Below are 13710 nucleotides of genomic sequence, written 5' to 3' on the forward strand. Positions count from 1 at the left end.
AAAAGGCTTTCGCCCTCCTTCTCCCTGCAACCTCCGCAACACTCTCTCCCAACTCACGTTCCATCTCCATTACCTCGACACAACCTTCCTTCTCTCTCTCCCCCCCTCCCTGATGACCCCGATCTCCCGAATCACGGGAAAAGTTAATTGACTGAAAAAAAACCGCACTTGCACAGAACGGCCGTTGCTATGGGCGCCGGCCTTGCACGACTGAATATATCGCTATCGTCCATTTCACATTGCTATGGCTATCGTCCAAATTAAAAAAGGTGAAACCAGCTGTTTTTAAAATAGCCGATATTCCAGCAATACTGAAAAATAAAACATCGGAAATATCGCCCATTTTTGGGTTGTAGCAATAATAATGGAAAGTCTAGCCCTATGTGTTTAGGTACTCTGCTCACTGGAATGGGGGAAGAGGAAGGGGGTTTATTGGTCTTGATGATGGGGGTGGGGTAGAAAGAGTAAGAATCCTTGGAGAATTTCTCCTCCTGATCTCATTTTCTCTGTAAATACTGAGAATCAAATCTGTGTTTCTCCCAGTGGCAGTCAAGAATTAGCAAATTAACTGTTTCCAAATTGCATCAATAAACCTGCATTCCACCACTTTGTAGGCAACCATGCCCAATATAGATTGTTCCTGGCATGCATGAAAGATAATATGCCAAGCACCTGACCCCATTTGACTCCAGCTGCCAAAGATTGTGCTCTTGGTAAAGACCATTATTAATGGCCTCTTCTTGCCTTCAACTATCAAAATATAAAAATACTTCCAATTTTCTCTTCTTACAGCCGTCCCCATCTTATGCGGCATCTCCACTTGGAGTGAAAAAGGCAGACAGACTACCTACTTCTGGGCCTCGGACAATCCTGCTTCATCATAACCTCAAGTTCAAAAGATATTTCAGCACAGAAGTACCACTTCCTCTGCCCACTTTCCTCAGTCATAATTCAATGCTAAAAACAGTTCTGCTGGTTACAAATAAAGAGGTAGAAAAACTGCAAATGCTAGAAATCAGAAATAAAAAACAGAAAATGCTGGAAATACACATCATCTGTAAAGGGAAAAGGCAAGTTAGTGTTTTGGATTGCTTTTCTTTTTGCAGATGTGTATTTCCTGCTTTTGCTTCTTGTGTTTATTCTTAGCTTATTAGATGTGGGGTGCGGGGAGGGGAGGAGGAGATGGTAACACCAAGTAGCTGTTGCTTTATTCAGTGAATAACGAAGTGGAAGCTGCATTTTATCATGTGATACCATCATGGGAAGGTACAGAGTGGAGACAGGCACTTCCCCTACATTGAGGGAAAGGGAAAAGCAAAAAGGTCCAGTCACCCTGAGCTGCTTTTATACTCTAGCTCGTGGCCAGCTACAGAGCACCTTTGGCGTAGGCCTGGGAGGAGGACTCCAGTAAAAATATATGGGGAGCCAAGTACCGGCCTGAGTTGCTCCTGTTTTTTTGGAGCATCTTAGAAATTGCAATTCTCAGCATTTAGTTTGCTCCAGTTCTAGTGAGTTAGAACCGTTTCAGTTTGGAACAGATTTTTTTTTCCCCAAAAGGGGGCGTGTCCGGCCACTTACACCCGTTTTGAAAGTTTAGGCAGTGAAAACATACTCCAAACTAACTTAGAATGGAGTAAGTGTAGATTTTTGTACGCTCAGAAAAACCTTGTCTACACTAAGAAAATCAGGCGTAGGTTACAAATCAGGCGTCGGGAACAGGGGGGGGTGGTTTAAAGGGAAGTTTACAAACATTAAACATTTCAGTTTTACAAATAAAGAGCCATCATCAATAATAAATGATAAATACATCAATAAACCAATCAACAAAAAAATTTTTATTTTATTTTTTTTTTAAAAACAACAAAACATTTTCTACTTACCGACTGCAGCACCGGGAGTCCTCCAACAGCGTGCTGGGATGGCCTCCCCCGTGTGTTTCTGACAGCAAGGGGAAGGGAGCTGGGCGGGGGAGGGAGAGAAGGGAGCTGGGCGGGGGAGGAAGAGAAAGAAAGGAGAGGGAGGCTGAACGGGCCGGGACCAAGACTTCAGGCTGGGCCCACCCCCAGCACCGGATATACAGGTAGGTGGCGTCTGTCCGGGGTCGGGAGCGGAGGTCGGGAGGGTGGGGTCCGGTCCGGGGTCAGCAGGAGTCAAGTCGGGTCAGGTCCCGCTTGGGAGGAAGCAGGAGCTGGGCGTGGGAGGAGCCTTATGCATGCAGCCCCAGTGAGGCCATTCGGTCAGGGCTAGGGGCTGCATGCTTCGGGCCCCTCCCACAGAGTTTTGGGCGCCTGGAGCTACTGCACTTGCGCGCCTCCTGTAGCACGCATGTGTAGAGGTCCCGGCATGGTTTTCAACGCAGGGACCTGGCTCCGCCCCCCACAGCTCATGCTGCGCTGCGCCCAGCTCCAGAGAACCTGCAGGGAGCCGGAGAATCTAAGTTTTTTTTAGGCGCACTTTGTGGCGTGAAAAACAGGCGTCCAGGTCGGGGCTGCGCCGTTCTAGGCGCGGCCCGAAACTTGGGTCCATGGTGTGGAGAGACTGGAGGGGACAACCAAAGGATAAAAGCAAAAACAGACACTACTTGTGCATGTAGGTAAAAATAAAATATCCCTGCACTTTCCCGCGTATGAAATGCTTTGTAATGTTAACAGTTTGGAAAATAGCCTTATCATTAACATGAGGGACCACGACAGCTTTGGTCTTTGCATAATCAGCTATTCCGACTTAACATTTCTAGTTCTTCATAGAATTTTTGAACACTTGTAATAATGATGCAGGTTTTATAATTTTTGCCAGCATCTCATACCAATCTTTATGACAAGAATGTTATCAAGTGAATTTGTTGCCTGATTTAGGTATTTGAAATGGAATGCTTAGTGGAAGAATATTTTAATTTTTTGACTTGTATGAACACAGCGGTTCAAACAAGCGTGGTACATGTTGAACCTCCCTTATCCAGAATTTCCTTATCCGGAACCACCACTCGTCCAGAACAATTCCCGGACACCGGTTGGCGCATGCGCAGAACTCTGAATAAATTGAAGTCTTTCCTCGCTGGCGACTCCCGCAATCACTAGCCTGACCCCGCCATCCACCGTTTCTTCCCCCCCCCCCCCCACTCCCCTCTCCACTGCTTCCCTCCCCCCACCCCATGATCTCTCTGCCGCACTGCCAGCCTCAATCCAGCCAGTCCCGGTACCACCCAATTTAACGTGACCACCACTCGTCCAGAAAAATCCCTTATCCAGAACAGGCCAGGTCCCAAGGGTTCCGGATAAGGGATTCAACCTGTACCAGCTATCGTGGATACAAGACAAACTGCATGGCGATAGCGTGTCACTCCTGCTCATTTTTGCTGATTTAGACACTTCTGTACTAATTACTTGTTGCTCCCAGTTTTATGCTCTAGGGAATGCATTCATTGCAGAGCCATTATTAATTTAAATGCCACATTTCCCTCGCCCCTCACATTTGTGTCAAAAGGAGATTGTTTTGTTAAGTGCAGTATAACAGCATCAATTAAAATGAGCACTGCAGTTCACACATACATTATATATAGTTGCTTCAGTTCTCATCTTTTAAGTGAACTTGCATTGATCTAGCTAATAAAAAACAAAGTACTGCAAATGCTGGAAAACAAAAACAAAAAAGCCTAGAAACAACAGGCCAATAGCCAAGCCGATGCAAGTTGTAGATGCCGAATGCTTTAATCTGATCAATTTGCTCATGAAACACTTATCAGACTCTTGCTAATGTAAATGTTTTAGCACAGTCCTAAACTGCCCTTTTTCATTACAGGAATGTACACGATTACTACCACTGGACTGAGTAATCGGAGTCAATGCCACAATCACTAGGAGACATGCATGAATTAAATACAAGTGAGGGGTTAAAATTTAGTCTCCCCTCTTATTCTTAAGGTATCAATCACGATATGGTACTGTTGTGTGGGTGTGAGGAGCCTGCCAGTATTTTGCTTAAGTAGCCACTTTTCATCAGTGGGTGCAAATGAGTGTTAAGATTACTTGACATAGCTGGGGGAGTGAACATCACAGCAAAACCCAACATCTCAGCTTCATGTGACATCTAAACATGCACTTTACAACAGAGATCATTTGATAGTTGATCAGTTTAGAAATCTTGATGCTTTTTCTTCTTCCTAACCACTTTTTCTTCTTCCTAACCAAAAGGACACTAGATGCAGTTCCAGCATCCCTCTCAATCCAATCTTTATTTCCCTCCCTTTATTTTTCTTTCTATACTTGATTTGACCATGAATGCAACCACTCAAAATCACCCTCCTCAGTCCTTCCTCTGTTTGTTTCTCAATCCATTAATTTCATTGGTTAAGGTGATATACTTTGTCCCGTTGTTCACCAAGGTCAGAGATGCCCTGTTGCTCTCACCATGCCGTTATCAGCTTGCACTTCAGCAACTGTGGGCAAAAAAATGTAAAACCTAAAAGTGCAATTGTTAGTCTAACTAATGGGGCACACTCAAGCAAAATCTGGCACATTATTTTTTGAGGGAAAATAATTAAAAGAATAAAACTTTTCCTTGAAAGGTACCTTCTGCATGTTGGATAATGAGATGTGGTCAGCATCCCTGGTTATCTTGATGCTAAATGTGGCCTTAAATGCTGGTTCATCAAAGCATGGGAAAGCATTTCGTGCAGCAAATGGCTCAAACTGAGTGGCTGCCAATATTCTGTCAAAGGAGAGAAAAACAGCTTAAAAAAAAATACTTTTTCTGAACAGATCGAGTACAGTTCTTTACCCCACGAAAATGCAATTTAAGATTGCAGCGATTCATCATGCAAAGCTCCAATAAACTGTTAATTCCCATAACATTGCAGCCTGCCTCAGTCACTGAAGCCTTCATTACAACAGTGACTACACTCCAAAAGTACTTATTGACTATAAAACGCTTTGAGACGTCCAGTGGTTGTAACAAGCGCTATATAAATCCAAGTCTCTCAATTTACTCAGTTGATGACCTTTTTGCAAAATAAGTCAGATGATCATTAGATAGCAGAAAATGACAAATTCAGTAATGAAAAGAAAATACCTAGCTGCCAGGCAAAGAACTGTTATGGGTTCCATGTAGTGACAGCAGAAACACATTCTTTTCAAATACGTATACACTAAACATCATGACCACCCTCTTTCTCTCCTTCCATCCCCTCCCCAGTGAAACTTCAAAAGGGGCAACATTCACTTTATGCCACAAATAGAAACATTTGCAAGGACCCAGGACTGATCCTTTGCTGAATTAGCTGACCCCAACTAAATAGTAGAAATGCTATAACTGCCTCTTCTAACTGTTAATCAGAGATACCTTCTGGAAAGTGTGCGTTGATATGCACATGCGCTGCACCACACATAGGGCAAAGACACAGTTTAAATTGTCTGTTAGCCACCCGCTCAGTTGAAAAGACAGCCAGATTGGAGGGCAAGGTGCTGAAAACTAAATGAAAGCTAACCAAACCTATTGCATTTGCAGCACAGAGGACATTTGCATTTTGTTTGAATTCAGGTTCACAATATTAAACCAGTTGAGAAAGCCCATGCTAGGTCAGATTTCTTTATTGTTTAACATCCTTTTGGGAAACTAAATGACCAACCTGAATTCAGATTTGTCCGAGACTCAGCTCATACACAAGATTCAATCCCAAAAGAATTCCAATTCCACTTGCTGTTAAGCAGGTACACAAGTCTGACAACTAAACACTGTACACCAAACATGATCACCACCTCACTCAAACTTTTCTCTCCCTCCTGTAACTAGTTTGCAATCTTGTGTCAGTGAACAAGACCAGATGAAGAAATCTGAAGGTCGAGATGAATTTAAAAAAAAATGTTTAAGCAAGCACAGCGCAGCGCTTCTTAAACACAAATCTAAACTTTAGGTTTCTTTAACTTCTACTCATGCTGTGGCCAAACCACAATGGGGAAAAAATGCTATGCTGAGCTTGTGAATCAGTCACAGAATGGAAGGAATGGGTAAAGGAGGTGGTGGTCATATTTTCACCCTTCCTTTTAGAAAAATAATTGTTGGAAAATGCTGACTAGGCCACACTTGCTAGAACACTTCAGAGGGCACTAAGATTCAACTGTGTAATGTGGACTAGAATCATGTGTAGGCTAGACTGAGTAGGGATGGCCAGTTTCCTTTTCTGAAGGAAGCTCTAGCGCTCGCCCACAAATGACCAGATTTACTGAATTCACTGTGAATTGCCAGTTTTTGCAGTCACTAGGCACATTGCTAATACTGAATGGCATACTTTGAGGAAAGTAACAGAGGCATCAATAATGGGGTACAAACAGCTGCACTGTAAGACAACAGTGCACTAGACTAAAATCAAACAAGTGAAGAGACTTAATTCCTTCAAAATTTCTTTAAAGACAATATACAAAATGTAACCCATCAGGAAATAATAATTACATCTTTAAGAAAAACAGACAGACAGACGAGTTGGTTTACCTTTTTTTGTTTTTATCTTGATAACTGCTTTTGTAAAATCCAGAAAAATTATCAGACAGGTTTGCTGAATATTCCAGATTCAGAATATATTTTTCGCCTCTTGACAGTACTGGATTAAGCTTAACTGCAATTTGCTGATGTGGTGGATACTCCAAAACCTGGACATCCTTTGGCTGACTGGTTGCTTCAGGAGTAATGGTTGCCTTGGTGATTCTGAGACCCACGCTGTGGAGAGTGATGTTGTTGGTATCCTCATTGACTTGGAGGCTTATCTGCACAAAGCCTGTGAAATTCATGGTGGTGAGATTGGGATGCAAAGCAAGATCATAATGTATTGGTACAACAGCATTAGACAATCTTATCTTTGGCCAAGGAAATACCTGACCATTGGTTGCCAAGGGATATACGAATGTTAGAGTTGTGTTCTTTTTATGGCAGCCTTCTTTTGTGAAGGTACATTTTGGCAGAAAGTAGACTACCATAGCTATAGAAAGTATAATCACCACAACAAATGCTCCAACAAGTACAGTCCGAGCAGAAGGTACTGAACAAGGTCCCCCTGATGCTTCCCGGTTATAAGCCTCTGACATGTTATTGCGGTGATTGGAACTCCTGTTCATGAATGACATGCCTAGCAACCTTGCAGATGATTCATAGTCTTCTTCATCATCCTCCAGGTCATGTTCTCCCAAGCCACGCACCAGCAACCGTGAACTATGTGGCTCATATTCAACTTCATCGGGTTCCAAAGGATGAAGGCGTGGTTCCTTGGCCAAATCGACGACATCAGGCTCTTCTTCAAACATGCTGTTTTCAATCATGTTTCTGGGCAACTGGGCACGTTCTGAAAGACAAAATGGTTTCAACTATATTCAGCATATTTTACCCACTCTGGTACGACACTAATTACCTCCAGCAGGTTCAAGGCCAGATGTTCCACTGGTGAAAGTCAATTGTATTTCCATCAAACTACAAAATACAATATTGGATATTGAACATAGCTCATACAATTAATACCCTGCATATTAGAGGTCAATTCTTTCGAACAATCACCCATAACAACAAATTCATTTTTCAGACATGAAATTGTATTGGGACTCCCTAAACAGCAAGGAGAGGAGGGAGTAAATTGGATGGGGGTGGGAGGGGAAGCAAGGTGCATTAGGAGACCATCCGAGTCAGTACAAAAAGTAATAATATTTCAGATTAAATAATAAGTGTTAATTCAATGTGATTTTTTTTCTAAGTCTATAGAGCACAAGATTTGACAGGTTTGAAAACTATTATAAATTCTGGTGACTTGTGCAATTCCAGGGCTCTCAGATCCACAATGTTTGAACTATAGCACTGAACCTTGCTAGTGAAGTTCCACAGAAGGAAGCAATTGTACTAAATGGCAATAAATACCACCTTCACAATTCTCTCCCCTCAGCTTAAAGATGGAGGATAAGGTTCCATAGTATTAATACTCAAGTATCAGGCCCAAGTACTTGTAGTCATTATTCACAAATCCTGCTTGCTAAATGTGAATAGTGAAACACTTTAGCAGGTGTTACTGGATGGTGATCAGAGCAACATTTCTGGCTCATTCCTTGCCTCCTTACTTGAACACTGTAGTGCCACCACTGCTGAAACCAAGAAGGTTCTAGGTTTAACCCCATTCAGTGCTAACCCAGCATCGATCAAGGACAAAACCTGGATCTTTCTGATGAAAATTTGGCATAATACCGTGATAAGTAGTGTAAAAGTTAGAACGCAAGATATATCTTTTACACAATAAGCGTGCTGATATTCCACACAAATCTGTACACAATGGTCCTGGTCAGATTCAATGTGCTGTATAAATATAATCATTATGATGTCAAGTGGACATTCTCTAGGTGACACCACAGATAAGAATACAGACTGATCAATTTAGGCAATACAGTACTGGAGTCTTGTTCCCCTGACCTGCCTTTTCCTGTTAAAGTCTAATCATAGCAGGTACAGTACTTCTTAGTAATGAGCAACCACATTTTCTAAATAGTCAACAAGTTAGTGCAGAATCTTTTGGACAAGTCGAAACAAATTCAGATACCTGCAGTTTTAGCAAAAACCATCAACATACCAACGTTCTGACATCAGTGGATAAATTAAAGTTAAATAATGCAGGATTGTGTAAAAAAACAACCGGTACAATTTACTAAAAACTTCTAAAATGGCCAGAAATAGATTATAAGAGGAAGCGAGGGACCTATCAGTTGACCTTTATTAAAGGTTTCTGTCTGCAAACATAACAGAGTTAGTGCATTAAAAAAAATGTAAAACAAAACTTCAAACTTATTTTAAGTTCCAATCAGCAGCCGCTGATATATAGTCCAATAATGCCAATTCTACTATCATTACCCTCCCGAATCCCTCTCCAGCTGCCATGGATAATAAACTCTCTGTCAGAAAAGAGTCCGAGGCTGACAACAGATATTTAGACTCAACATCGGGCTGGATTTTCAAGATATTTGTTTTCGCCGCAATTTGACCCTCCGCGGTGAAAACCCAGTCGATGGGATCCTCGGGTACCTCTTTGCTGTGGTGCTTTCAAGTACGTTACCATCATACTTTTAAAATTATTTTTCAGCGATTTAGTAGGTAAGCGTTTTGTGAATGTTTTTTGCAATTTTGTGTGTGTTTGTTTTCCCCCCTCACAAGGCCTCTCTCGCAGCACAACCAGCTTTGGACTAAAGTTGCCAAAACTCGCGGTTTGCGCCGCGAAGCGTCGTGCAATGCCTACTTTACCGATGGTGCATACGTAAAGGATGAAAAAGTTAGGCCTAAAAACGGTAATTTTAGCGTAAAACTACCGTTTGCGCCGAAAACCGACAATCCAACCCAACATGTTTAACTATTCTCCTTTCAATATGTGGTAGGCACCATTCACTACCCAATAGCTTTTCCAATAGTTGATACAAGACAGAAAAAAAAACAGGAAAGTACCCCAAGCACCAAACGCAATAAAATAACAGAACTAAACCACATTTTAAATTTGTAACAATGGGCTCAATTTTCCCCAGTGTGCTGCACCGTTTTTTTGATGCACACCATTTTTTTTGGCCTAAATTAAAATATCCAAGTTTCCCCAGAGATTGTGCGCCAGTGTAACTCACGTTAGTTACGATTTTTTTAGGTTAACTTTTTTTGCGTCATAACCTGATGTCTGCACCAGTTTTTCCACATTTATGCAAGTTTGGCCAACTTACATTTTTCCCAGGGCGGCGTATCTGACCACTCCCAAAAAACCTTCTAGGCACTTAGGAAAAACCAGCGCACATTAAAAAAAAATTGGCGCAGAAAGACACCATTGTTTTTAGGCAAAGGTTTGGAGGGAGTCAAGAACACATTAAATATGCACCATCAAGCTAAATTATTTCAAACTTAAAACGCAGAAAGTGGAAGTTTAATACAATCCTTTAATTTTGTATTTTTTTCCCCCAAAGTGCCACTCCACCACTGAACATCTACAAACCGGACTCGAGGATTGGAGCATCGGCCGGCAAAATCGCTCCCTCGCCCGAACACGGGCTCGGCTTCAAAATAAGCCGGGGGCGTGGGGGTGTGTGGAAGCAGACCTGGAGGGATGAGAACTCTTACATTATACAGTAGCATCAAAAGAAGCATGGGGGCGGAGGGGGGGGTTGTTTGCTGAGTTCCGGTGTCCGGGCAAGGGAGCGATTCTGCCGGCGTACCCTTGAGCCCAGTGAGGAGACGTTCGATCGGTGGTGGGGTGGTACTTTGAAAAAAATTTAAAATTAAACAATTGCATTAGACTTCATTGCCCCAAATGTCCTCATTTGAATGCCTAGCTTCCCGTTCTAAGCAAAGCTATTGCACATGCACATTCCAGGATGTGGTCCATACTAGGACATCGACCTTGGGGAGGGAGACAACAAAGAAGCTTGCCCTGCTGTTTTGAGTTTCTTGCAAAGGTACAATTTAAGCATGGGGGCAATACTGACAATGCCGTACCTTGTGCAAGCCTTCTGCATGATGGTGCTGCGGAGATGATTGTGGTTCCTCATGCGATGATGTTGAATCAGAGCACGTAGGATAATGGGCAGGAGGCCTTACCCATGTCGGGTATATTGAGACAAGCATTCATACTTGCACCTGAGTGATGCAGACTGTCAGAAGGCTGCGTTTCTGCAAAGAAGTTGTAACTGAGATCTGCGAGTTAGTAAAAGCAGATCTGCAACCTTGAAGCGTCGGGGGCACTGCTTGGTCAATTGAAGTGAAGGTTGCAGCTGCACTTTCATTCCATGCATCTGGATCATTCTAGGCCACAATTGGGGATGTGCGCGCCATTTCTCAACATGCAACACATTCGGCAGATGACTGCTGCACTATATGCCCAGAGGAATGACTACATAAAATTCCCCATGACTGCCCAGGCAATGCGTGACAGGGCTGTGGGCTTCGTCAGAATTGCTGGCTTCCCCAAGGTACAGAGCTGCATCGATTGTACCCAAATCGCCTTGCGAGTACCTTTGGAGAATTCAGAGATTCAGGAACAGAAAAGGCTTCCACTTTGTGAATGTGCAGCTCGTGTGTGACGACATGCATCGTATCATGTCAGTTGATGCAAGATACCCTGGGAGCACGCATGATGCCATGTTTCAGCAGCAGCCAGAAGGGCAGAGCTGGCTACTGGGAGACAAAGAGTGTGGCCTCGCCACCCGGCTCATGACGCCCCTACACGTAACCTGGACGGAAGCTGAGCAGGAATACAACATGTCACACATTGCAACGCGCAGCTTAATAGAGAGGACCATTGGCGTCTTGAAACAGTGTTTCCGATACCTGGACCATTCCGGAGGCTACTTGCAATACTCCCGAGATTGTCAGACAGTTCATTGTTGTGTGCTGCATGCTGCATAACTTGGCCATGAGGCAGCAGCAGTTGGTAGTAGAAGACCCACCTGAGGGGAGAGTGGCTGATGATGATGAGGAAGATGCAGATGAGGAGAAGGAGGACGAAGAAGACATGCAACTACCTGAACCCGGAGCACAACGGAGGAGGAAGGCAGGCCGTCGTTCCCCTTTAACAATTGCTCGAGCCTTGTACCAGCAGCTCATCCATGAACTTTTTGCTGCCTGAAGGTTCAGCGACAACTACTCCAAATGGACCGTTTTTACTGTTTGGACCTATTCCGTAATGTTGTGTTGTGTTAAAGAAACAAATAATGGAAATGATTCAGTTATAATTTAAAATATATTTTATTCAAAAGTTTAGCACTTGTATGTACTTAATTTAACTTTGATAAAAATATTCTTGTACCAAACTTTAAAGTTTTCAGATAAGATCACTTACAAACTTTGAAACTTGTAAATTTACATAACTTACAAAAAACTTGTAATTTGAGAACAGTTACTACAGTAACAATAACAGCAGCAAAGAAAGGCTGCACCCATCAAAGCAGCGACCCTGTCTTCCAAGGGTGCCAGTGGTTGCAGATTTGCCGGGCCTCCTCCAGTTTGAGTTCTTTCCCATTGATTGTGTGTCACCTTCCCCTGCAAAGATTAAAACACAACTTTTTAGGTGTCTTTCTGCTGGGTGGGACATATACAGATGGTCACATTTACAATTACAATTTCATTAAATAAATGAAAATATTACTTACACTAACTACTTGACCAAGGTCCTGCCACTTCTTTTTGCACTGGCCTCCAGAGCTCGGGGTGGTCACCATTGCACAGTAATCTTCTGCAAGTTGGTTCCAGCATTTCTTCATTTCTTTTGGTGAAACTTTTGTGTGACCTCTGTTGGTGTCCAGCTCGTGCCATCTGGCCTCAATAACAGTAACTCGTGCTTCCACTTCATCCTGTAAGAAATTCTTGGTTCTTGAGCCAAGATGCATCTTGTATTGCAGCTCCGATTTCTCCACTGAGAATTAAAGTTCTCTCACACAACTGGCTCTTTAAAAATGGTGGAATGCAGACGGGGAGCTGTACAGGGCATGCGCGCCCGTATTAATCACGTCAAAAACGTCCTTTCTTTTTCGCGCATGCGCAGAAGGGAAAGCATCATTTTTTCAGTACAGACATTAGGCTCCACCCCCCCCCCCCCCGAAGCCACAGGCCAGGCTGCGTGGTGCCAAATTCAAAAAATAGAATGGAGAAACTCGCTAGTTAGTTTTTTTTGTTGGAGTAGTTGGGGCCAAAAAAAAACCACAGTACACCAAAAAACGGCATTGGGGAAAATTGAACCCAATGTTTTGGCTGAAAATGATTTTATATTTGGCGTGCTTTATGCACTTAGGATGTGGATGATGCTGGCAAGACCGCATTTATTGCCCATTCCTATGGGGTGAACGTTTTGGACCTGTTTTGAACTACTGCAGTCCTTGTCCCGATGGTGGTCTAGTGGTGGCATTGGGAAGGGAATTACTGTATTTTGACTCAACGATGTTGTCAAAACAAACATATATGTCTAAATCAGCATGGTGTATCATTTTGGAAGGGAATTTTTAAGCAACGGCATTCTCATGATGTTGCTGCCCCTTGCTCATCAAGTAGTAGAGGTCGCAGGGCTGGGAGATGCTGTTGAAGTAACCTTATGAGTTGCTGCAGATAATACATACTACAGTTAGTGATAGAGGTGGATGGATATTGAGTTCAATGGCACAGGTGATATCAAGTGGACTCGGAGACTCAAGGAGGCCACTCAGCCAGGGCTAGGTGCCCTTGCTACCCTCAGTGGTTCAACATGGAGAAGTACTGATACATCAGCTGAGGGAGGGGATCTCATAGAAACATATAAAATTCTGTCGGGACTGGACAGGTTAGATGCAGGAAGAATGTTCCCGATGTTGGAGGAGTCTAGAACCAGAGATCACAGTCTAAGGATAAGGGGTAAGCCATTTAAGACCAAGATGAGGAGAAACTTCTTCACTCAGATTGGTAACCTGTGGAATTCTCTTCCGCAGAGATTTGTTGATGCCAGTTCGTTAGATATAATCAAGAGGGAGTTGGATATGGCCCTTATGGCTAAACGGATCATGGGGTATGGAGAGAAAGCAGGAAAGGGGTACTGAGGTGAATGATCAGCCATGATCTTATTGAATGGTGGTGCAGGCTCAAAGGGCCGAATGGGCTAATCCCATTCTATGTTACACTCCGATCCTGTACCTTTCTTAAACGTCAGCTCATCCAAAACTATGCCAGGATCTGTTCTCTCACACCCAATCACCCATGTCC

The 13710-nt window shown here is 43.1% G+C and overlaps 1 protein-coding gene across 3 annotated transcripts in view; it reads right to left on the reverse strand.

Annotated features, from left to right (window-relative positions):
* lnpep (leucyl/cystinyl aminopeptidase) overlaps window positions 1-13710 on the reverse strand; it is a 149214-nt gene that overhangs the window by 97683 nt on the left and 37821 nt on the right. For all 3 annotated transcript variants that reach the window (XM_070884469.1, XM_070884462.1, XM_070884477.1), the window contains exons 2-3: window positions 6484-7327; window positions 4569-4707 (exon numbers count right to left, since the gene is read on the reverse strand). In XM_070884469.1, the coding sequence (XP_070740570.1) occupies window positions 4569-4707; window positions 6484-7304 (960 nt within the window). In that variant the 5' untranslated portion in view covers window positions 7305-7327. The remainder of the gene's footprint in view (window positions 1-4568; window positions 4708-6483; window positions 7328-13710) is intronic.

This window comes from Pristiophorus japonicus, chromosome 1 (assembly GCF_044704955.1).
Source record: "Pristiophorus japonicus isolate sPriJap1 chromosome 1, sPriJap1.hap1, whole genome shotgun sequence".
Lineage (NCBI taxonomy): Eukaryota > Metazoa > Chordata > Chondrichthyes > Pristiophoridae > Pristiophorus > Pristiophorus japonicus.